The following is an 18,608-nucleotide window of genomic DNA, read 5'->3' on the forward strand; positions in this document are numbered from 1 at the left end:
GCTTGTCAATAGCAGCTGGGTTATTTGAACTACACTGCACATGCTGGTTTCAGCATGTTTCCAGCAAGGAAAATAAGGAGCAGCATTTCAGAATTCTTCTGTGCAATGCAGGTGAAATGCAAGGGAGTGTGACATTTCCCCGAAAGTCTTGGGAGAAGATTCAGACTGGTTCAAGTTCATCCTAACCCCCAGTGTGAACTGAGAATATACTATGGTTCAGTGGAAGTCATCAGAGTTTCTGATATTGACTACAGTGAGAACATTTAAACACAATCATTATCCTGGAGATAAGCTGCTGTGCTGCAAGCTCAGAGTCCCGGTTTTAGTTATTCTTCTACAAGTGTTCCCAGGCTACCTGAGAGATTTATTTAGGCCCCTGTGCATATTGCTTGTTTTCTAATTTCATTCTGTTTCTGTATAGAGAGTTAGGAAGGAATACTAAAAGCTTTGCCAGATTAAATCTCTTTACAGCCCTCAATGGCTACTTCACATTTTCAGTAAAGTGAGTTTGGGGCTTTGAAAGAGGTTGTTTCCTCCTCATAGTGGGGTGCAAACTGGCAGCTGTATTAGGAAGCATGCCTTGGCCTCACTCACCCCACAGCCGCGAAATGGAACTACAGAAAGTCGGGGGGGGGGGATTCCAGTAGGAGTCCTTTTGCCCAGATTAGCTAAAAGAAGCACAAGAGACACACCTTCTCCTGCCTTAGTACAACTTATTTTGTCACCTCCTGGAGTTAGAAAGAATTATACTCGTGCTGGTCACACATAGGAATTGGGTGGGGGAGAGATTTGGTTCAGTTTGCATTTAAGTGCAAACTTACTGAATTCTCCCTTCAGTGCAAACTTTTTATTTTTATGAGAAGGTTTTAAAAGAGTCGTTGCACTGATCTCACCAAGTGTTGTTACAACTCTCCTGCTCTCCCTCCCCAGCTCCCTTTCTGTGAGGCAGGCTGCTGTCATGCTGAGGCTGTCCATTTGCAGTTGAGGGCCTCCCATGTCTGACCTTCAACACTGAGCAGCTTTTCCTCCATCAGGGCCCTGGTACACAGACTATTTGCAGTTGAAACAGGACGTGAGCCTTGAGCAGCAGGCTTGGGGAAGAGCTGGCAACAGGATGTGACAGTAAAGTGTGGCATTCTGAGTTGCAGGAGCTCACAGTATGCCAGATACAGAGACGCAGATATAATCACCCAGTATTAATAGAAGCTGTGTGAATGCAAGAGACAGACTGGACCCTTTCTCTGTGCATTTTCCTAATTAAGCTACTGTCCCTAAATTGCTATGTGCGATGTGTGTGTTAATTGAGAATCAGGCATAGGAGCGCTGATAAGCATCCACATCCAGTATCTTCATCTGACTCCGCCTTCCCCCTGTGGCTGCAATTAACACTGTATATGAAATGTAGGAGAGCCTGACCCTAGATCTCCCATGTCATGTCTGGAAAAGCTGGAGGAGAGGACAGAGGGTGAAGAAAGAGCTTTGACTGGAAGGGAGCCCCTGGGAAACTCAGCTGTGGACAGCCTGAGGAAGTAGCATCCACCTTGATTTGTGCCCATCAACAGCAAGTCTAGAGTGAGAGACTAGGGTGATGGCCGCTGTTTCCAGGACCTCTTCTCTTTGTGAGACTTTTGTGGCCCACTATAGCAGGGAAGATATATGCAATGCCTCACATTCTTTCCTTCTGATTGGTTCTCAACAGTGATCATATGACTAGGTATCATCTTGGCTGTGAGTCCTGGAAAACCTGCTCCCTGTCTTGCAGGCCTTTTCCCACCTGGCTTGGGGAGGTGGGTCGCTGACTGACTCCAGCTATAAAAATTGAGGCTGCTGAACAGGCTGTCAGGTTGGGGTATTGTTTAGGGTTTTATGTCTTCATTTTAGCTTTTTTATGATTTATGTGGAAATGGTTGTTTGGTTATGTACTTTTTGATGCGTTTTATTTATGACTACTTTTGTTATGTTTGTTATTATGTAAATCATATTGTAAGTCACCTTGAGCATGGTTTTAACTACAGAAAGCTGACATACAAATAAAATGATGGTGGTGGTGGTGATGTCTAGTTTGGCTGTCACAGTGAGAGCTCATTTTCCATACTAGAGTGATAACTGATCTGGTCCGTAGCCACTTCCTATGCTTTTAAACAATCATAGATCATTCTTGTAGATTCTGCTAAGTTGCCTGACATGAAGAACCACACTAGGGTGCTAGTTCCCTGTACCCTTGTTTCCTGTACCTGAACTGGATTATGCTAAACTCACACTCAGGAGACCCACCATGAAATGATGGAGCCTGTTAAATGCTTATGACCAAGGCGGTAATGTGGATTTTCTAAGACTTCAGTCTTTCTGATACTTGGACTGAAGTAGTCCTGATGTTTCCTATGCCAATTTTGAACTCCAGAGTAACTCTTTTTACCCAGGGAACTGTGGGCACTTGTATATCAATGAGCTCTAGGAGACCCATTACTTGTTTCGTGTTGTTATAGGGAGGCTTGAACAGAGCTGGTCACCTGTTAGATTGGAGCAGGAAGGGACTCCTCCAACCCAAGAATTGAGGGGTGCTGTCTAGAACTTCTTGATGAAACCTTGGACAATATGCTGGCATTTGTTAGGAGTCTTAAGGACTGAGAAAGGCGGAAGGAGAGCTTGCCTACACAACCTGTTCATTTGCTTCTGAAGTGTGGCACTGTGAGAGCTTCAACACAGCTTCTCCTGGAACTATTGTGCCACCTTCCTGAGTTGCTTTTGTTATTGCTGCTGCAGATTCAGACACAGATCATAGTTTGAGCCTTTTAGCCTCAGGTACCAGATTTCAGACATAGCAGTCAACAAATTTCCAGTCAGATTGCTGCTCAGCTTGGCTAAAGCAATGGTAATTTGAATATCTTTTGTAGAAACATTTGGATATAATTTTTGACCAATACTTTTTGAATATACTCTACGAGCATATGTAAACCTTTTGTTTGTTTGGAGGATGCACTTAGTGCTGTACTCTGGTTGCATCTTATTTCCTGAGGCGCTCAGAGAGTAAATTCCACTAGTATGCCAGACTCTGCAATAGCTATATAAGAAAATACGAAGTCCTGTAAAATTCCTAAAGGACTTGGACCTTTCAAATGTTTCCTTCGCCTTCCTTGTTAATTGTTGCAACCCATAACTTTGCTCCAGTGCATTAAATTAGTATAGAAAGGCTATGTTAGGACTGTGGGGCTCTGTCATATGCCATGGAACTCCTTTCCCCTGAAAGTTTGCCACTGTTCTGGCCTGAGCATATTTTGGGAGCAGTGGAACACAATGTTGCTCTTTGGGAGCAGGCAGTGGCTGAATTAAAAATCTCAAATTTAGTAGAATTGCATGAGTTTATATCTAAAATTACTACCTCTGTGCTTTGGTTCATTTTCAAAAAGGAGCCCAATGTTTGGTAACCTGGAGTGGATCACAGGATTATAACATTGTAAAGTTGGAAGGGTTGCCAAGGGTCATCTAGTAGAACCCCCTCCAAGGCAGTGGTGATAATCTGGCTTCATGGAGGCTAATTCATAGTTAGGCCAAAGGACACCAACTAGATTTTTGCTTGTGTCATAAATTAGTTGTTGAAAACTTGACTTCTGCTGTCTTTTGAAATCTTCTAGAAGTTCACACCACATCCCTGAGAGTGGGAATTGCATGTGTCTGTGTGAGCGCGTGCACACATGCATGAGCTGCTTCTTTTTGCACACAGTTAGAGAAATCCGTCTCTTTGGTATGATTTAAATTTGAATTGAGGGGTGTCTCTTCACATAAGTAGAGATGAGATGTCGTCTCTGGCTAGAGTTGCTTATGGCAGTAACTGAGCTTTGATATTCACTTTGAGTTAGGAATGCAGAAAATATCCTGTTGTAAAATCCTTTTGTGAACATGCATTGAAAATAACAAGAGATCAGAGGACAGTCAAGAGCTCAGGAAATGTACTCTTGGCAGCTTTCTGCCATATATTTGGAAAACAAAAGTGTTGCTTTTCTCTTGTTTCCATCAACCATCTCATTTTTATTATGCAATGTAAGGTCATTGAATTATATTGCTCTGCCTTTCCTGATTCAAGCATTAATGCTAAAACTGGTCAATATTGTACTGAGTAGAAGGATTATTGCAACAAGATGACTTGTCTGCTGCCTTCAGCTGAATGGTAAATGGTAGGCAAGCTTGGAGCAAATTCATACATCCCCATACTCAGGGAATGTATGGCACCAAGTGCACCTCAGTACAGGGAACAGATTCTCTTTCTGCAGGCAGTGCAGGCAGCCATAACAGCTGGAAGTTTCTTCCAGCTCTCGCCTGCTCCAATGGAGTTAAAAAAGCAGTTATCTCCAGCTGCAACTTTGCTACCATTTCTTCCTCGATATTTTTCCTGCTCTTCTGGCCACCGCTGCTGCTCTTATAGGCAAACTGACCTTCCTCTTCATTCTGAGTCCTAGTCCCACATTGTCCTATGGAAGGTAGAGTGCCCATTTTCAATTTAGGGCACAGAGCTCTCCCAACATTAACTAGATTAGGTGTTCTGTGACTGGTGGTGTTGCTTTGCAATGCCAGGTCAGTTCACTGTAAGTCCTTGCTTATCCACGATTTCATCTTGGATAAGAGAGCAGACTTGGTGTGCATTACTGAGTCTTGGGTAGGTGACTGCTGAGTGCAGTGAGTCAGACCCAGTTCTACTGGCCTGGGTATAAAGTACAGCACTATTTAATGGATAGATTGGTAAATAGTTTAAAAGTTGCACACACCCTCTCCATTTCACCAGTGAGTGTCCATCAGTCATTCTACCCACACAGCACTCCCGTAAATACATAGCAAACAGAAAGGAGGTGGCACCCTTGCTTTTGTCAGAAAATGGTAGTTTGGGAACATACTCTGTCCAAACCTGGAGGTAACATTTAGCCATAATGGCCTGTAGCCATTGACAGCCTTGCCACTCTATGATGAATAATGAAGTACCTCTAGATTTCCATATCCATCTTATGGAAGGATTTGCTTTACCTGCTTGAGGGTAAGCCAAGATGTAGCAGGTAACCAAATTACTTAATGATTGCACTTTTATGTTAAAGTTAGGCACTGCCAGTGTTTATGCATTTGGGATGGAAGGGAGAAATTAGGTTTCTGTGTTAGACATTAAAATTCAGATATCCCTCCAAGGTGAATAATGCAGGGATATTTTATTAAGCATGAGAAGCTGCTCAGCCACAAGAGATGTGGCAACAGGGGCATCTTCTGTACTATAGTAAGCTTTTATGATAATAGGGATTTGTTTTGAATCCTGGATTGTTTTTGAAGTCCATTTACTGATTAAGGATACAGTTCTATGCAAACTTTCATGGGAATTCAACAAAATTCTGCATAATGTGTATATGATCAACTGATGTCATTTCTTTGATTTAAAATGTGGCTAATCAAATATATCAGTGCATGTGAGAAGGGAAAACCTAGATCAAGCAATGAGTGATAAAGGGTAAAGTTTTGGGAGGTCGCTTCTACACAAAACCTCTGTTGTGATATTCGTAGGATTGACACTTAAGTAACTCTCTCTCATTTTTATTATTTACCCATATAAGTGTTTGTATTGTGTCCTTGATTCCATATTTTTACCATTCCCCACAGCTTACCTGCCCTTTTGCCATGTCTTGTATTACTTAGAGTGTAAGCCTGAAGGCAGGGCTTGTGTCTTTCTCTTTGTTTTCTGGACAACACCGCATTTTATATAGGTGCTCTAGAAATAATATAAAGAAGAAGAAATAGATATTGTATTTGGGTTTTCTACAGGTAAAAGGCCATTATGCCAGAATATAGGAGAAATTACTAGCTTCTGCGGTTGAAGCAAATGACTGTTTCTCCCTTTTCCTTAGTGCTGTGACTTGGGATTCCATGCCAGCCTGGCACGGACGTTCAGAACATATCTTTCTGCTGAATACAATCTAGAAACCTCACGTCATGAGGGCCTGGACATCATTGAGAATGCTGTAGACAACCTGGATGCACGGAGTGACAAGCATACAGTCATGGATATGTGCAACCAAGTCTTCTGTCCTCCACTAAAGTTTGAATACCAGCCTCATATGGGGGATGAGGTAATGCTATCACCATTGTAGAAAATGCTTTCAGTGCAACATATTGCAGTATGTTTCCAGCTTCCCTTCAGACGCAACACTTTGCTCACTCCGGTACTGATAGTGGGAGTTGCCGTAGGTACTACATACATAATGCATTAAGGAGTTATTGATATTTAGGCCTTTTAAGCAGCAATTAAGTCAGATCCTTGGTTTGAGAAATTTATTTTATAATCCAACATTATAAACAAATAGATTTTGTAACAATAGAGCAGATTTGCTGCATTGCCATAAATAACAACTATGATCAGTATTCTGTGTCTGAGTGAGGTTATATTTCAAGCCCAATAGAAGGATTATATTACTAAGTTAAAAATTAAATGCAGTGGTACCTTGGGTTACGAACTTAACTTGTTCTGGAGGTCCGTTCTTAACCCAAAACTGTTCTTAACCTGAGGAGCGCTTTCCCTAATGGGGCCTCCCGCTGCCACCATGCTGCCAGCATGCGATGTCAGTTCTCATCCTGGGGCAAAGTTCGCAACCCGAGGTACTACTTCCAGGTTAGCGGAGTTTGTAACCCGAAGTGTTTGTAACCTGAAGCGTTTGTAACCCAAGGTACCACTGTACTCCATCTTTTGTTTTTAATATCCATCAGTCCAAAGTTTTTGAACATTTTTATCATGAGGATGTGCATTCTTCGTTGTGTTATCTCTTTGATACCTGTCAATATTCTGATCCTTCTTGAATTTGCATAGTCTTATCTGTTGTCCCTTCAGGTATGTCAAGTGAGCGCCCAGCAGCCAGTTCAGACAGAGTTGCTCATGCGATATCACCAGCTGCAGTCTAGACTTGCCACACTCAAAATAGAAAACGAAGAGGTGAGAGCTGTAATTGTCTTTAATCCTTAAGTAAATAAGCTTTATTGATTCATTTATGCGAATAATTCTATGCAAGGTGACTTTTAAACTAACAGAGATGGCTAAAGAATTAAACTGTATTGGACAAGCATACTTTTTTTCAATCCAAGGGCTTGTGATCCCTTGGAGGATGCAGACCACGTTTGTTCTGGGCTCCACACACAAATCCGATCGCGCATAAGTGGGGGGTGGGGGGCCTGAAATAGTAAAAGGGGGTAGTGGGTTTTGTTGCCTCAGGGTCTTGCCCCTGCATGAAGCACTCCAACAACATAAATATACTAAAATGTCTTTGAATATATTATAAATATTGTCTGATCATCCATGTGGCCATCCTGCATCCTGTTATATGAATGATATATTTAACCAGAAGAGCACAATAAAACCATGCCAGGTCTTTGACTCCAGATAGGAAAGAGGCACAATGGCTTGCTTTGTAATACTTGTTTTGCTACATTGTTTGAAAGCACCAAATCTCTACTATAGATGGGGCACGTCACAAAGAGGCTCTTTATAGCTGCCACCTGAAGGTGGAAGGCGCACAGTGGGTTGGGTGATGGTGGACACCACCAAATCAGTTCCTGCTAGTTTATACAGACTAGGATGATATGCTTGGGATGCGGAGCTGTTATGTTATCTTTACAGCACTGTAGCTATAAACTCCTGTAACAACTTCATAGAGCTGTGTCCTGTAGTGATTCCTGGTTGGGTGCTATTGTCATTGTCACTGGCATCTAGAAATCTCTTTAAAAATTCATTTCTAATGTGGTTTCAGGTACAGAACAAATTGCTCATCCATACACAAAAGCATCTAATCCTGGGGCCCTATATTATCTTTTCCTCCCTAGGAAATCTTTCAAGTTCAAAAAAATAAGACTAGCTTGGTGTATCGAAGATCATGTACTGACGGTGACCTAACTGTGTCACAGCAATTCACTTTGTCTCGTAATCGACTGTGCCTTTAATTTCTGCAGGTGCGAAAAACATTGGATGCTACTATGCAGACATTGCAAGACATGCTGACAGTGGAAGATTTTGATGTCTCAGATGCCTTCCAGCATAGTCGCTCCACTGAGTCGGTCAAATCAGCTGCTTCAGAGACTTACATGAGTAAAATAAACATTGCCAAGAGGAGAGCCAACCAACAAGAAACTGAAATGTTCTATTTTACTGTGAGGATAATCTTATGTCTATATTGAGCACAGTGTGGTAAAAAAGCAGTAGATAAGAAGGCTTATCCCCTGTCAGGGAAAAAGGCGGGTATAAACTATATACTGCTAATAAAAGGCTGGCTCTTACAGAGCAGTAGCTTCCCCTCCCCTTCCCATTTTAACTGTAGGGACGTCACACTTTTTGTGACAATAGAGTGTGCTGGCACTCCAATAGATACACCTCTCAATTTCCCACATACGCATTCACATTACTAGCTCTTAGAAAGGCAGTAGGGAGTCTTGGGATGAGGGAGACATCAATTCAGTTCTCATTCAAAGATGAACTTTCTGAAATAATATGTTGACCAAAACATAGCCCTCCTCCAAAATTTCACTGCTCCAGATTTTGCATTGCATTTTTCCAGCCAAGTAATGTGTACAAAAATGCATAGACTTGGGTGAAGTTTATGTAAAAATCTATATTCTGACAAAAATAACATTAAAATGGATTTTAATAGGGGAAATTGTGTATATTGGGCAACATTACATACAAAAAATTCATATAATAGGGGGAAATGTATTAAAATGCTGATGGATTTTCATGAGGACTTTTTTTAAAAAACCACAAACTGGTGTAGAGATGTGGAGAACTAACTGATCTTAAAATTGGGGACGGGGGATGAGAAACTGAGAGAAACAGAAATTGCCAGAATCACCAAAGTTTGTGTCTCATCTGGAGGAGGAGTGACTTTCACATGACGACACAAGCAGCGCTTCTATAAGGAACTCCTGCCCTGTAGAAGTGGATGGAGGAGGGGAGTATTCAAGGACCGAGGTGACAATACCAGACAAGCCAGCCTCTCGCTCTTTTCCAACTTTGGTAAATCAGAGTTCAACTTTCACCTATAACCTGTCCTGGTCTTTATTTGTAGACGGAAGATCAAGAATGCAGTAAACCAGTTTGTCTGTTCTTATACATTCACAGTAGCTCTTGGTGTTATGTTGAAAACTTGTTTGAAAACTTGGAAAAGTTTAAGTAGGCCATTTAGATGTGCTGTGCGTGGAGCTGATGTTCAGAAAGGAATAAGAAGCCCACCATATGGAGCCATGTAGAGTGGTTGCACTAATGTATGGCTCACCTATAGAAAGGTATCTCTGACCTCACTGGGAGAAACAACAGAACCAGGATTCCCTGAACCACTCTCCCTTTAGGACTATTTTTTAAAAAGTGTTTTAAGACGAGATGTTTTAAAGACCAATTACTCCCTAGTTTGCCATTCAAGCACAGAGTCCCCTCATTATCCCCTCTACCTGTACCATTTCATCAGCCTTTCACCTCATCTTGGAAGCCTTTTTACAGTGGGGCTGTCAGAATTTTGGTTTTTTTAAAGATAAAATAAAATGTCAGTTCTTACTTATTTTCAAATTTTAGGTATGTGTCTAGACCCCATGGCTGCGAAGAAGATTAAGAAAATAAAGCAACTGAAAATAATTTTTAAACTGCATGCTTTCAAAACTTAGCTGTGAGCTTTGAAGATTAGGAGTCTGAGCATCAAGAAAAATGTTTAATCATCCCTTAATTCACATCAGGGAAGATAGATAGATAGATAGATAGATAGATAGATAGATAGATAGGGAAAATGTTTGTCCTACAAAAATAAAGTCAAACCCTTCCTCCGTTTCTACAGTGACTATTTGCTATACAGTGGTGCCCCGCAAGACGAACGCCTCGCAAGACGGAAAACCCGCTAGACGAAAGGGTTTTCCATTTTGGAGGCGCTTCGCAAAACGAATTTCCCTATGGGCTTGCTTCGCAAGACGAAAATGTCTTGCGAGTTCCTGCGGGGTTTTTTCCCTCCCCCCCTTTTCCTAAGCCCTAAGCCGCTTATCAGCTGATCTGCTAAAAGCCGCTAAACCGCTAATAGCGCTAATTCGCTAAGCTGTCAATGGGCTTGCTTCGCAAGATGAAAAAACCGTTATACGAAGAGCCTCACGGAACGGATTAATTTCGTCTTGCGAGGCACCACTGTAGTTCATATGGGAGAACAATGTAAACTCTTCTGGCCCTGTCCTGCCCAGTTTCTCCAGCCTATAACTAGAGATCCATGGTACCCTGAAAGTCATTAAAATCCCCTCACAAACTTTTTACAGTCTTCTGTAAAACTTGCACAGAACTTATTCTGTGCAAGTCCTGTTAAACCAAAGCAGAACTGTATCGGAAGCACATATCAGTTCATTTTGTTTATGATTAAACTGACACAAGAAATGTCTGGGAAATTGTGCTATGTGATATAAATATCTCTTTTTTCCCTAATTACATCCCATTTAACAATGGGTAGTATCCAACGGTTACACAAATGGAAGGCTAGTTGTGCAACTGTTCTTTCTTCCCCCCTCTTTCTCCCTGTAGTCTCATCAGCTCTCCAAACAGTGGAGGCCGTGCCTTACATTATTACAATACAAAGGCTTGGGGGCTTTGTTTGAAGTCAGACAGAGAACTCTTGCTCCAGCAGGAATTCCACTGGCACAAGATCAGTTTTCCATCTCTCACTCTTTAGAGGGCCTGATCCTTTGGATATGCTTTGGGGGTATAGGGGGCAGCAGGGGAAGGAGGAGGAGAAGCTAAGCAGGGGCTGCACAAGTTGGCCTCTAACCCTTGAATCCAACTTACTGGTCCAGTTCCAAGTACAGCTTGTTTTTAAACTAAGGTGTGATTGTTTAAGACTTTACCGTTCCGTGGCAGGGCTTGCTTTTATGGGTAGTGCCAAGGTTGGTGGTATTTTATCAGGCTGCCCACAACTGTGTCCCAGTCAGCTGTATTCTCCGCACCCAGTTCCAGGTACAGCAGGTTTGCTTGGTTTCCCAGGGGGTCCAAAGGATGGCAAAAGGAGCCCTTTCCAACCACAGTTCTTTCTGCACCCTCTGTCCTCTCCTCCAGCTATGAACCAGCCCATATTCATGTTGGTTACTGCATAGGTTATAATACTCAGTATTTTCATAATGCTTTTAATGGTTCAAAGCATGTTATTCCATCACCTTTGCAGCAGCCATCCGTTATAATTATCCCTGTATCTTGGAAGGGAGGTCTGAGACTGAGGTGGAATCTAGGCACATATAAAAATAAGTTGTGAAAATGGTTTTTTAAGAAAGGTTTGGAAAAAAATACATTGAAGTTGCCATAGCTCACCATCACCATCTAGTGTCACATTTGTATAATGCACTTTACAACACACTTAATACGTTTCATTTGCAGCTGCATAGCTGAGTGTCAAGCGGCTTTCCTAAGGCTGTTTATTAACTTTAGGACAGCAGTGAGATTTGGACCAGGGAATCCTGATATACTGCCTAGTCTACTCCATTTAAGTAACATTTAAGAAATGTTACTTCTTAAACTCAGTGATTTCTGAGATTTGCATCCTGAAATTTCAAAGATGCATTTTGTGTTAAGTTCTTGAATTTTCCACTTCTTGTTTCTTTCCCCCAGCCCCATATCTTCCTCCTCTTCTCTTGGCATCTGTGAAGTTACTTGCCTCTAGGACACTATTACTGGGTATGAGGCAATCTCAAAATAAAAGTCATAATCAGAAGAAATCCATCAGCACAGCAGAAGCTTCTGATCAGCCAAGCCCACAGACCTCATGCAGTGAGAATCCGTCTTGGCTTTATCACTGTTTGCATGAAAGTAGAACCCTTTCCGTAGAAACCCCACTGCCACCCCCCACAAAATTTCTTTACTTATTGAGGCCATTCCCAGAAGCTGGACAAAAGAAAGCTTTCTTTGAACTACTGTCTTTGAGCTTCTTGTGATCTGAGGCCTTAACCCCAAGCACATGGCTCAACACAAAGGTTTCTGGCTTAATAAGATCAACAGGACTGATACTGAAATTGTGGAAAAAGAAAAAGCCCAAATGACAACTGAATCCTTGGTCCATCTTTGTATGTACAACTGAAGTCTGGTTCATTAAGGCACACAACACATCCTTTCATTCCAGAAAGGTACTCGCAACAGCACTGCAGGGAAATAAATGTATGCCTCAAAGTTTATTTTGCTAATATTTTTTGCCCACTATGCTTTTGTGTGTGTGTGTGCAGTGTTTTTGTTTTTGTTTCCTCCCTTCAGAAATTTAAAGAGTATTTGAATGGCAGCAACCTTATTACCAAGCTGCAGGCTAAACACGACTTACTGAAGCAGACTCTGGGAGAAGGTAGGTTCAACTGAGCCTAAACAAAAAGATTGCATTTTAAATCACAACAGGATTTAGAATTGGATCTTAGACTTCTTAAATCTCCCTTGCTATTGTTTTCTTTCTTATGTCAGCATTGTTGATTAGTGATTCTGTCGTGCTTAATAGAAGAGGGGCAGAAAATCTTTGCTCCTTTCACTTTTAATTTTGGCTGAGAGTGGCGTTTGAATGCCCCATTGCGTTGATTTGGTTCCTCAGGGCGTAAGGCAGGCCTCTCAGCATTAGGGATGAGCCCCATTATCCCTGCTTTGCCTGCTCTTTGTTTAGTGAAAAAGAAAAATGAAAACACCAAGCCCCCGTAGCTGTGTTCTTGTTAACAATTATCCATTTCATTTGGCAAATAAATGATTTGGATAAAGGATTTTTGTGTTTGCAAATACTATCAAGGTGAATGGACTGGGATTCCCCCTACCCCAGCCTCAGAAACTTTGTAATTTTTTTGTTTTGAAACCCCAAAAGCCCAAAGTAGTGAAATGATAGCATTGGTGCTTAGAACCATAATCTGGAACAAAGTTTTCCAAAATATTCTCCAGCATCATAACTGAATGGCAATAAAAAATTAGATGGTCGCTTCAATATTTTGCATACTCTATATGTGCAATGGACGGGGTGATTTGTGGCATTCTTCTTTTGATAGCTGTCATGTTGAACTGTGGAATTAAAATAAAAGGCATTGTGGTTTTTCACAGCTGAGGATTTTATATCTAGGGGGAATTCTTGTAACTTAACTTGAGTCAAAATGCGCTGGGTCCTCTCTACCAGAATAGGTTTTTTTCTACTAGTGATTTGAAGCATCTTGCCTCAAATCATTTGGCCTCAGTTGGCTTGTTGTGCAAAGATCCTGCAGGCAAGGGAGGAACATAGGCTATAAGTACAGCTGTGCATGGTCTCATGTGTGAGAGGCATTCATCTTTTTACCTGACAGCAGAGTTTGGGAAATAATTGGCCTGTTTCAAGGCATGTGTAAGTAGGCCAGACTTTCCACATCTATCAACATAGTGGAGCTGATGGTTTGGACCTGCCTGTGGATCACTTTGCTGCCCTTTCCTCTCTCCTCTGGTGATAATTATTGTCCTTGATGCCAAAAGGAATGCCTAATGAATGTTTTAATCAACTTTTAAAGGGATGCTGTAGGCTACAATTTATTCTCCTGGTTTGCTATTGAGATTGTTCACTTGGGAATAGGTCTGCCATATTCTGGCCTGAGCATGTTGCTTTCAGCTCTTCGGGACTGAGCTTTTAAGACAGGTTTGTCAGCTTTTAAAGGCCTTTGGGCAGTCCCATTTGCAAACCAAAGAAAGTGACACAAGTGCCACATGGTTTCAGAAGAATGCTGCTTTCAGACCTGCTAGGGAAGGTCTCTGTGGGACCACAGAAACTGCATTAGCAGCCCATGCTTTAACTCCTGTCCTCACCCAAATGTTGATGAAGAGGACTCTTAGTAACCCACAAAAGCTTACCCGCTTATAAATTTGTAAGTTGCTGCATGACCCTTTGTTTTATTAATGGTTAGTACAATAAAATACAGCTGTCATTTCCTACCACTGGATCTGTGAGGCTGATATTTTACCCCTTTTGTATGCTGCCCCCCCAACAATGCCATCTCCTCAAAAAGTCTCTACTTTGCACAAGTGTGCCCTTAAAAATACTTCAAGAAGAGTGGTTGCCTTAACTCAAGTAGGTATCTAAGGTTAAATGCATGATTTATGTCCTATCCTGAATATAAATTGGAACCTGAGCTGAACTGGAGCCCATGAGACTTTTTTAAAAATTGTGCTCGGTGAACAAGGGACTATTTCTCATTTTAGAGATGCCCAGTTTGCAGAAGCTTCTGATGATTTATTGCTATATTTTGCTGTCATACACTAGGAGTGAATGTACTTCTTAAAGTTTGGAATCAGTTGCCTCTGATCTGCTTTTAATACCGCAGCCCTTGTAACACAGATATAAACATATAAAAGTTTAATTGGATTTTGCTGGCTTTAATCCCATAGATATTTGCCTCTCCCAAGTTAATATGATTTTAAGACCTGAGTCATCATAAGAGACAGCATTTGATACACAGTTCTTTAAACTGTTTTTAAAAATCGTGTCAATACTTTCTCTTCTGTCTTAGAAATTTCTCTCTGCCACAGAGCTGGTAAACCTACAAGCATATGCAGCCTTATTAGAACAATGGCTGTTTCTTTATACCCCCTTCTGTGGATTGGTCTGTGTTTCATATTAAAATTGGAGTAGGTCTCATTAGGCATAATCAATCACTGCACACTGCCAGGCTTATCTGAGAGCAGCTGATTCCAAATTCAAGCTTTTTAACATATGAGACAGGGCGGAGCTAGCAGTTAGTTGAAGCCTGACCCATATGGACTCTCCCCTTAGTTCAGACAACAATCCTCTAAGGTTTTGACAGTGCTAAGACAACACTATCAATCAACACATGATATGATTGGATGTTTTATTAGTCAGCTTTCTAGTTAGCAAAAATTCTTCAGCAGTTCTCAAGAGCAAGACAGGCCAGCTTTAAGGCTCCAGGCATTCTTATTTATTTACCAAGAGCTGCTGCTGGACCAGTTTTTCATGACTTGTGGCTTTTCCAGGCCCCTCACTGTACTGAGCCTATGCTGTCACCTCTGGTTTTAACCTTAGCTCCTCTTTTCTCTGTTATGAAGATCCTTCATCTGACTTTGATTTGGCCCAGCTCCTTTAACTCTCATGCCGTTACTCTCTTGACCAGTTTCCCAACACAATCTTGGATATTCTATTTGGGCCAGATAACAAATGATACCTTCTTTCCAGGTGAAGCTGTAGCTAGGCTTTAGGGCTGCACTTTTGTGCACTTTAGCTTATTTGTTAATCAGTTCATCAGAAATTGCAGTATTCTTACATGGTTTCATCCAGTAATTGCGTCATGCCTTTCTGAATTCCCTTTATCTGCTTTCACTCACTATCTGACCTGGAAGTTCAAATTCAAAAGCCATGAGTCATATAAGGATAAAAGGCAGAGTAGTTGATTATTTTTGGCACTGTCACCACAAGCATCCCTTTCAGGTGCCTCACAAAAGATCTTTCAACAATCTTGAAGCCTGTCCGCAACTTCACATGGAAAAATGTTTCATTGCCTGATTATCCTTTATTCTGAAAATTCTTTCCACTGTTTTATAGATTCCTTTGCTCCTTCAATTTAAATATAAAAAATTATTTATTGCACTTATTTTCCTCCAATGAGGTCAAGGTGGCATACATGATTTCTCCCCTCCTAATTTAATTCCCACATCAGCTCTATGAGGTAGGCCTAGGTGAGGGGCAGTGACTGGTCCAAGGTCACATTCAGGTGAGCTTCACGGCCAAGTAGGGATTTGAACCCTGGTCTCCCAGGTCCTAGACCAACACTTTACATGCTAAAAAGATGTTTTGAAAAGTAGAGGCAGCTTCTGAAAATAATAAATACAACAGGAGAGCCAATCTGAAGTGACACTGGAGGTTTATTATTTATTTTTAAGAGGAATAAATAGTCCATCACATTTCGAATAACATGTTCTTCATGAGCAATGGAGTCAACTATCACCTTGTGCTTAGGATGCCAGGTTAGCTAGGACATTTAGAGGAGGAACATCTGGCTGGGTGAGCCAATAGTCCAAAGGCAACTTCATCTGTTCTTTCATGGGGATTTCTTTTCTTATTTTCATTATTATCTACAATCATCTCTTGATAATTCATGTTGCCAGTGGAAGTGTACACAGAGAACTTGCAAGCCTTTTAAGGTTGACCCTTTGGGCACATGATTGCAAAACCAGAAATGAGCTGCATCCAAAAATGTTTCTTTTGTATATTGATTAAGAGAGGGAGAATACAACTTTTTTTTTTTTAAGGCAGTTTTGGTCCTGAAACAAAAACAAATGAAATTCCACAAAGAAAATGAGGAGTCTGTTTACAGAGTTATAAATGGAATGGCATACACTTTAACAGTATGCGGTGGCATGCCACCTTCTGTCACACCCAAATGTTGTAAATACTTTGAAGGGGCAAAGACAGCAAACATGGGAGTCTGTCTGGTTAAAGTCAAATGGGCAGTTATCTTGTAGGAAAAAGCTGGTCCGCTAAATACTGCCCTGTATTCTCATGCTGTTAGCATATCCTCAGTGAGGTGATGGGATAACCTTCTGCATGATTCCCAAGGATAGTGGTCCATATCAGTACTCGTCCCTATCTCCCTCCTCCCATCCCTTATCCCCTGCTCTTTTAACTGCTAAAAATAAGAGCTATTGAGGCACAGATCTTTTATCTGGTGCAGATTGACTAAACTTCATTGACAGTAGAGCTGTTCGATTTATGCTAGCTGCCTGGATCTTTTAATAATTTATTTAAGCTCTTAACAAACATCATCCCTGAAGGCTCAAGGCAGAAAACGCCTCTATAAGAGAGCTGAAGATAATACTAATCAAAATGCTAAAGCCAGAGATGCAGCTAAAAGATTTGCTCTCCTCACCAGCTGTATCCCCAGCTGGCCCCTTAACTCCAGCTAGCTAGAGTTATTGTATAGCTTTAGAAGACAGTAGGTCTTCAGCAGTTGGGTAGCACAGTTGGTAGAGCATGAGGCTCTTAACCTCAGGGATGTGGGTTCGAGCCCCACATTGGGCAAAATATTTGTGCATTGCAGGGGGTTGGACTAGATGACCCTTGTGGCCCATTCAAATTCTATGATTCTATGCAGCCACAAAGATGATCCTCCCTGCACCTGAATCTCACTATTGGAAAGATGCAAGGAGCAATGCTGAGGCTGACGTCTGAGATTATGATTCATGAAAGAAACAAGCTCCGAATGCCTCTGAGCATCATCCTGAAATAATTGATTGGAGTAGGGAAGTGTAGAGATGCTCTCAAGTCAACATGGTTCTTGACTTGTAAGATGGCTTTCGGCAGTCAAGGGATTGTATTGAACACTATTCCCTGCTCAGAGTAGAAATGGAATTAATGGAGAAGACCAATTTAAGTTTATTAATTTCTGTAGGTCAACTCTGAGTAGCACTTAGTTGGATACACTCCCTAATATGTAAATTAATAGTAAACTGAGGTTTTATCAGTAAAATGTAATGTCTTCAGACCCTTGCAATTTCTCACTTGCCATGTATGAGCAGTTAACTTGTCGATTAACGTTAAAACAGTTCCCCCTGCCCCAATTTTTTAAAAAATACCAAATATCTGTGACCTTTTATATTATGTAAACAAGGATGGAAATAATGTGTGATTTCTTCCCCACCCCAGGTGAAAGAGCTGAATGCGGTACAACCAGGTAAGTGGAAACCGTATATATAAATTTAATATTGCATTCTGGAGACTAGTTGGTATTGCTACTGCAAGATAAATTTGCTTGGGTTTAAAATGCATCTGCAGTAAACAGATTTTTGTGTGGTGGGGTGGAATCCTTTAGCCATTGTGCTGTGGAGGGGCAACACCCTGCTCCAGGGGCCTCCTCTTATCTGCATTCCCTAAATGGATTAACTAGAAATATGACAAACAGGCCCTTGTTTTTCCTGCAGTGTAATTTTTAGCTGACTGGCTCTGAAATCATGAGGAATGCTGTGCCAGCTCGGTGCATTGCAGTGTCTCCATGGATATATTGGAACTTATTTCTAGTCTGTTTATGACACTGACCAGCCATCTTGGCCTAAATGCCAGGACCTCCCTTGCTTGCCAATATTCATTCAGGGGCAGAATATCCATCAATCCATCCAGCTCTAGGATTGATCTCCTCTTACCTTTTGGCATGGAGTTTCTCCCAAATGATCCCTTCTCTGTAACAAAAAAATAGGGAAGGTTAGGCATTGAGAATAAAAGTAAATATTGGATAATTGTGGTAACGGAGAGTGAGGAAAAATCTAAGGGCGTTTGAAGGGAAAGAAGTCACTTCAGAAGGATAAGCAGAGTCTAGGAAACCGAGAAAAGGAGAGCTGCTGACAGAAATTGGCAAGAGAGCATAACCTGATTCAGTTAAGCAATGAAAAGATCATTCAGCAGCAGCAGGCAGTGGCGATGAAAAGCCACTTGGGGAAGGATTGAATGGGAGAGATGAAGGGAGGGACACATACTGTGTAACAGGGTGAAATACATATATTTAGAAGTGTGCGTGTTTTGTATGACAAGATTGGCCAAAGTTATTTAGTGTAAGGAGCATTTACAAAAAAAATAATAAAAAATTGGGAGGTTTGAAATGCACTGTCCCTG

At 41.3% G+C, this 18,608-nt stretch overlaps 1 protein-coding gene across 3 annotated transcripts in view; it reads left to right on the plus strand.

Moving 5' to 3' along the window:
• SRGAP3 (SLIT-ROBO Rho GTPase activating protein 3) overlaps positions 1 to 18,608 on the plus strand; it is a 186,715-nt gene that overhangs the window by 129,339 nt on the left and 38,768 nt on the right. For all 3 annotated transcript variants that reach the window (XR_014154050.1, XM_081852399.1, XM_081852400.1), the window contains exons 7-11: positions 5,877 to 6,098; positions 6,854 to 6,955; positions 7,966 to 8,163; positions 12,263 to 12,347; positions 17,649 to 17,676. Coding sequence is in view for 2 of the 3 variants with exons in the window: in XM_081852399.1 (XP_081708525.1) it covers positions 5,877 to 6,098; positions 6,854 to 6,955; positions 7,966 to 8,163; positions 12,263 to 12,347; positions 17,649 to 17,676 (635 nt within the window). In the remaining variant the exon portion in view is untranslated. The remainder of the gene's footprint in view (positions 1 to 5,876; positions 6,099 to 6,853; positions 6,956 to 7,965; positions 8,164 to 12,262; positions 12,348 to 17,648; positions 17,677 to 18,608) is intronic.

This window comes from Podarcis erhardii, assembly GCF_964252035.2.
Source record: "Podarcis erhardii genome assembly, chromosome: 2".
NCBI classification, from domain to species: domain Eukaryota; kingdom Metazoa; phylum Chordata; class Lepidosauria; order Squamata; family Lacertidae; genus Podarcis; species Podarcis erhardii.